Here is a 6367-nt window from a genome sequence, read left to right as displayed (position 1 = left end):
TGTGTGTGTGTGTGTGTGTGTGTGTGTGTGTGTGCGTGCGCGTGCGTGTGTGCCTGCGTGTGTGCGTGTGAGCGCTTGCAATGTTGTGTACTGGCCTCGGTGGGATGTCTGGATTGGAATGGGTGGGTCAGGCGGGTTTGAAAGGCCGCAGTGGATGCGCAGATGCTTGGCAGCGCGCTTTCTTGACCGCACACCCCTGTTGCGCTGGCCCCCAACTACCCTCTCCAATGCCATGCGCAGAGGGCCTCACATATTGATACGCAGCATTGGAGCAGGAGTGACGGTTTGACCGCTGGCAGGTGGCTCACTGAGTCAATGCTCGCCAGCGCGTCCCTTTTTGAGGCAACAGCATCCAGGCAGTGCACAGCTTGCAGGGCTGCGGAACGCAGTCGCATCTTTGCAGGAAGCCCCGCATGCAATCTCGCAGCCTTTTCACATGCAACGTCAGTTGCCAAGTGCCCGAACTTCTCAGCGTTTGCAGCCGTCACATCGCACAGTTACTGTAACCGAAAGAAAGACAGCGACGCCCACATCAAGGAAAACAAGAGGGGCCTCGCTGTTGCCAGCGGGCTTTGAAGAACTTGAGAGAGCCGAAGGGGTCTTCGATGGCGGGAGTGGCAACCTGGCAGCGCAGACAAGTGTGGGGGGCCCAGGCACGCGGCAGCTTTTTGGCCGCACACCCGGGCGAATAAAACGACGGAGGGACGTCACAGGTCTACATTTGGGGCTCGGCCTCTGTGCCGGGCAGCAAGAGGGGGCGAGCGAACCGGAGCAACCACTAGTGGGGCTGCGCGCCGCACGCGCGGCGCCCGCCACTTTGGGCGGCCGTTGAGGGGTCGCAGATCAGGGTCAAGGGCAGACGTACTTTCTTTGAACAAAACCGCCGCCACACAGAACAGATTGCTGCGCCGGCACGGCCGCAGCGGCGCACTTGCAGGCCGCGTCGCGCCGAGGGGCGCGGAGCGCTGCTCCGGCCACGCCTGTTGATGTGTGCTCCTCGCAATTGCGGCGGAGCACGAGGCTGGTAAGGGGGACGCTGCCGAGGACTGCAGGCGTGCAGACAGCAGGCCCCGGCCGGGCAAGTGCAATGCAATGCAGATCGCATGCTCAGATAGATTGCCTATCAAATAGGTATGACTACAACCCAGCAAGGCGACTGATGTGCTGGGCAGGCGAGGGTGGGTGGGTATTGTACACGTCAGCAGCCGTGCGTTGGGGTGTGCAGGTCGCTTCCAACCCTCGCGCGGCGCCGATCAAGGCAACGGATTCAGCAAACCAACACCGTTGCTTCTCCCTGAAACCAACCAATCCAAAATCCAAATTCGGATCGCAAACAATGCGGCCCGGTCGGCGCGTTCCTGCCCATTCTCATGGGCTGGTGGCTGACCTGTGCTATCGCGCAGTTCCGCACAGGCGCGAGGGGATAGCGATGGGCCGGCGGCCCTGTGCTGTTTTGGGCGCGGCCTTCCCTCCAACGGGCCTTGCAGGGGCTCCCACGCCCCGGGGCCAAGGTTTTCAGAAGAGCCTGGCACCCTGGGAAAGGTTTAGGGGCCATCACTGGTCAAAACGCACGCAGGGCTCGCGTGAGAAGCGCTGCGCGCCAAGGCGCTTCTGCGCGGCTGGCTAAGTGCCCATCGGCGGCCGTCGGGTGTCAAGATGGGCGCACGATCACCAGCTCAAGGAGCGTTTGGAAGGGGGATGCGGCAAGTTGGCCCAGAAAGAGGAGCCACGAGGCACTCTTGCAAACGATCATGGGTGCGCGCCATAGGACAGACCGCCCCCGCCTTCTACTCCAAACCTCTTCCGAACCGCCCCGCATTTGGCCCCCCGAGGGGACAACGCCATGGAAACAGTTTCAGTGGGAAGTTCTTTGCAGCTGGGAACTTCTCAGTGGGGAAGCTCCCCGCGGTCCTCAGTGAGCAAGGAGTCCATTACTGTGGCTACAGTGGACCCGGCGTCGCGCAGGGGGCCAAACACGGGGTGCACAGACTGTGTGAGGCACCGGTCGAGAACGAAGTCCACGACCTGCGGCGGTTGGCAGTTGGAGCGGGGCGGTTAGCAGCCACGAGGGTTGATCAGCAGTTGGGTGTGCGGCCGGACGATTTCCAGCGGGGCGGGGCAGCCAGCAGTGGCGATGCCGGGGCTGTTGCGGGTAGAAGTGGCACAGCGGAGCAAGCGTATTGCGATGCCCATTATTTGAGCCATGCCGAGGGTGGCTCCGGCGGCAGATTGTGCCTAGCCTCACCTCGTCAACCTTGAGCTGGGTTACGCCCGACGCGGACCGCTGAGTCGCCGTCAGCGACGACACGACCGCCTCGTGCACGCGCGCCCCCACCCCCCACCATGACGCGCCGCGTGCCGCGCTGGTCGAAAAGTCCGCCACCGCAGACGCCGGGGCCGGCGGCGCGGCCGCGAGCGCGGCGGCGGCGCCGATGCTCGCGGCAAAGGCGCCGCCGACGAGGGCGAGCTGGTCTGGTGCGATTGAAAAGACGGATTGCTCCCCGGTCTCGAAAAGGAGGGCGATCAGAAACCCGATCATGGCGCTGCGGCCCGCCAGGGCCTCGAAGCGCGCGACCTGGGCGCTGCTCTCGACGGCGGAGCTGAGGAGTGGCAGGATGCTGTCAGGGCTGAAGCGCTGCGGGGCGTCGGCGGGGCGAGCGAAAGAGGCGGGAAAGGTGGAAGGTGAGCTGGCGGTTGTTGGGAAGCGCGGGAGCGGGTGTCGCGGGCTGGCAAAGTAGGCAGGCCCCGACTCAAGTAAACGGACTGCTGCTGGGCAGCATAAAGGCATTGAAGAAGTACCAGCAGTCACCTGAGGGGGTGCGGGGCCAGCGTTGAGGCCGATCAATGTGGCAGGCGCGGCGACAGGGCGGCTCGGGCTGCGGCTAGTGCGGCTGGCGCCAGCGGGTGCGTAAGCGCGCACTGAAGTGCTCCGGCGGCGGCTGTGGCGGTTCGAGGTGCCATTGAGCAAGGCACGGGGGCCGTGGCACAGGCTAGACATGCTGGCAGCGAATAAGCTTGTGTGATCTGTGCGTTACGAGGCAGGCGCGGGCCGCGAACGCCCCAACGAGCTTATAGCGATGTTAAGAATCAGCGAAGGGAGAGGAGACGGGGAGAGCGAGATGCTGCGGAGAGTGGCGCCAAACGAGTGGTGGGTGCGGAGGCCGGAGAAGGCGCGGAGAACAAGAGGCGTGTCAAAGCTGATTCGGTAAGCTGAAAGTATGCGCAATGTCATGGTGGGAGACAGGAAAGCCGAACGGCAGCGCTGCCTGCGTCATTGCCGCCGGCAGCACGGTCAGCTTCAGGTGGTCAGCGCCTGGCAGTGCTTTTCTCGCGCACAACCCTATTGATGCCCCACAGGTCAAGGCGAACAGAGAATTTACAATGAAATCAAGTGAGATTGACAAATGCATCATTCAAGGCCGGCAGAGCGCCTCTCAGCGCCGCCGCCGTCAAGCCCAAGAAGCCCCTGCGCGCCAGTGCGGCGGCGCCTGGCACACCGCGCCGGTGCCGCCACCGCAACACAGACAGCAATTAAATCGTGGCCGCCCCTTCTGTCGCGTCAACATCATTCGCAGGGTGCCCATGCACCGCCAGCCGCTGACAAATCAGATCTTGAAGCCCTCCCGGTTGACCGCGGTCAGCCGCCCGTGCAGCACGTGCGCGTCGGCGTGCAGGCGGTCCACGGTGTGGTCTTGCCGGTGGATTTCGTCCTGCAACGTGGAATTTCAAGGGTAGTGTATGAGTGGGCGTGTCACTTGGAAAGAAATTGGCGTGAGGGCTCATCAAGTTTACTACCACCCTGTGCTGGGGAAGCGGGACGGCCGCTGCCGCGCCGCAGGGCGTGCTGCAAGCGCCAGCCACGGCGGCGCATTTGCGATGCCAGCCAGGAGCAAAACCCCAGGCGTGACCTGCCGCCGGCAGGTCGCAGTGGCCTCAGGGCCCTCAGGTGGTGGTTCAACATGAGCAGATGACAGCCCCCCGTGTGCGCTTGCACGCAGCGTGGGCCCTCGACAATGTGCTGCTGCCCCCCCGTCCCTGCGGCAGGCACCGCGCCGACCGTACCCAGCCCCGTAACTCGCCCGCCGCCCCATTGCCGCCGCTGCAGCAAGGGCGCGGCGCTGCGTGGCGCACCCGCATCGCCATGGCGCCATGCTTGAGCTGGTCCAGCCCCGACGCGATCTGGTCCAAGTACTCGTCCTGCTTTGCCGTCTCCTTCTGTATGACGCCCGCCTGCTCGCCATACCCGGCCTCCGCCAGCCCCGCCGTCCCCACGGGCGCAAACTGCGGCGGCGGCGCGCCGGCGCCGGCGCCGCCCGCGCCGCCCTTCTTGGGGCGCTTGATTGCCTTCTTATCGCCGTCGCCGGCGGCGGCGGCGGCCGCAGCGTGCGAGGGCGGCGGCGGGGGGCGGGGGACGCTGCAGGGGCGAGGAGCGAGGCGGGGCGGAGAGTTGTCAAATGCTGGGTGCGTGTCGCGCGCCGAAACAGGTGAAGAAGCCCCCGCCCTTTGCCGGCAGCTCAGTTGCCACCCCTTTCCCTGCATATCCCATGAACGGCACGTGACCTGCGTGCTGCCAGCCCTGTCGCGAGCCTGCGCCGCGCCACAGCCCCCGTGCCGCGCGTCCCGCGCGGCCCCGCACCCGCCGCTGCGCCAGTTGTTGTCAGCATTCTCCCTGTCCGGCTCGGTGCAGCTGGAGCAGAAGAACCCGACGCAGCAGCACATGCGCATGTAGCGCAGGATGCGCTGGCTGTAGGTCAGGTCGGTCCCAATCTGCAAAAGTGAGTTTGAGTGGGTTTGCGAGCGACGCTTTTACAGGCGGAAACAACTATTTGAGACTTGTTTGCCAACGGGAGGCTTTCAGTGCTTGGCTGGTGATGGGCATGAGGTGCCATTCGAGTGTGGTGACGGGTGGTTTTGCTGAGCCGGACGGGTACAGAGCGAGCCACGCCGCCACTGCAGGCCCGCATATGCGAGGCGTCATCCGCTGCTGACGCGCCCAGCGCGGCCCGGCGCAGATGCCTCGGCCCCACCTTGTCCATGCCATGGCCGATGCGGCGTATCTGCTGCCCCTGGTCCTGCAGCGCTCCCATGGTGGAGGCCTGCAGCTCCTTGGTCTGCTCGACAACCCGCAGCGCGCGCTTCGCCGCCGCGGTCGTCTCCTTGTGCTGGTCCACCGCGTGGTTCAAGATTTGCCGGCCATCCATATTCTCCAGGTCGTGTCGGCCGAGCTGCTGCTGCTGTTTGCCCGCGCCCGTGGCACCTAGCGAGGGTCCCTGCCCCGCTGGTGCTGCGCCTGCGAAGAGCTCTTCGCGGGCCGCCAGCTCAGGATTGGCCGCTGGAGTTCCTCCATACGTCATGCGCGGCCTCGCCATGCCCGCTGTCTCCCACTCTCGCGCAGAACGCGAAGGTCTTTCCGCTGAGGGCACGAACCTCCCGAGACAGCTGCTGTATATTGATGATTATTGGGACTTACGACATCGTGCTGTAGCCATCACGAAGCACTAGACGACCTTGGCGCGGGTCACCAGGCCACACCAGCCTACCAGTCATTGCAGCGGGAGACTCTGAGGGCCTTCAGGATGCCCGTAAGCAGGCGAGATGAGGGTATGAGAATTTGCTGAAGTATGCACATGCGCCGCCCTGCCCAGCGGCAGGCACGCCCGCAGCACCGTTGACACCATACGGCACTCCGACAGCACTTGGGACAAACTTTGACCTTGCAAGGACCCTGCCTTTAACGTTGCCAGGTTTAGGCACCCGATTGACCAGCTGCTTATCATGAGGGAAGTCGATTGTGGTGCAGGCAGGTGCCCGGCAAGTACGTGCGCAGGCTGGGCGGTCCAGGATGCCACAGCGTTGACGCAGATAGAGTTGACCAACATGGTGGGCCAATCAATGGGAGACCCGGAGTTGTGCTTGCCTGTGCAATTGCGGCAGCACCAGGACAATGCGCGACACTCAGCTCCCTGTGCACGCACAACCTGAGGTTGTGCTGTACATCCATCCACCCACATGGGCGCACATGAGTGCAGTGGCAACCCCATGCAGCTGATTGTGGCTATTACACGCCTGCCTGATGGCTTTGTTTGGAGAGCATGATTCTCACGGGGGTTGTCAGATGGATAATTGCTTATTCGCCCAGAGTGCGAGCGGTTGATGAGTCGGCTGCCTGATGAGTGGGGGACAGACACTGGCGGCATGTGCTTCAGGCGTTGTCGAGCGCACCGCACCCCAATTGCTTACCATCAAACAAAGTACAGTTCGTGACGTAATTAAGGCGACGTGCATAGCGAGAGTTCGCCTCATCTTGCGGCGACAGATCAGCGGTGCCAAGATGCGCAGCCTGGTGAGGCTCTACAAGAGTCGCGTT

The 6367-nt window shown here is 63.9% G+C and overlaps 2 protein-coding genes across 2 annotated transcripts; both read right to left on the bottom strand.

The window, feature by feature from the left end:
• Positions 1-2809: 2809 nt before the first annotated feature.
• On the bottom strand, positions 2810-2998 carry MNEG_12108 (hypothetical protein; the record flags this gene model as incomplete). Its single annotated transcript, XM_014039421.1, has 1 exon — positions 2810-2998. A coding segment is annotated over one exon (189 nt), but the record flags the coding sequence as incomplete, so codon positions are not given.
• A 607-nt stretch (positions 2999-3605) lies between these two features.
• MNEG_12107 (Qb+c-SNARE protein, SNAP25-family) lies at positions 3606-5201 on the bottom strand (the record flags this gene model as incomplete). The annotated part of the gene is made up of 4 exons (XM_014039420.1): positions 3606-3710; positions 4132-4414; positions 4637-4767; positions 5028-5201. 4 exons carry the CDS (start codon positions 5199-5201, stop codon positions 3606-3608), a joined length of 693 nt encoding a protein of 230 aa, XP_013894874.1.
• Between the last annotated feature and the right edge of the window lie 1166 nt (positions 5202-6367).

Source organism: Monoraphidium neglectum, assembly GCF_000611645.1.
Source record: "Monoraphidium neglectum strain SAG 48.87 unplaced genomic scaffold scaffold03068, whole genome shotgun sequence".
Classification (NCBI taxonomy): domain Eukaryota; kingdom Viridiplantae; phylum Chlorophyta; class Chlorophyceae; order Sphaeropleales; family Selenastraceae; genus Monoraphidium; species Monoraphidium neglectum.
Note: the sequence above shows the minus strand (reverse complement) of the source record. Positions and strands in the feature narration are given on the sequence as shown.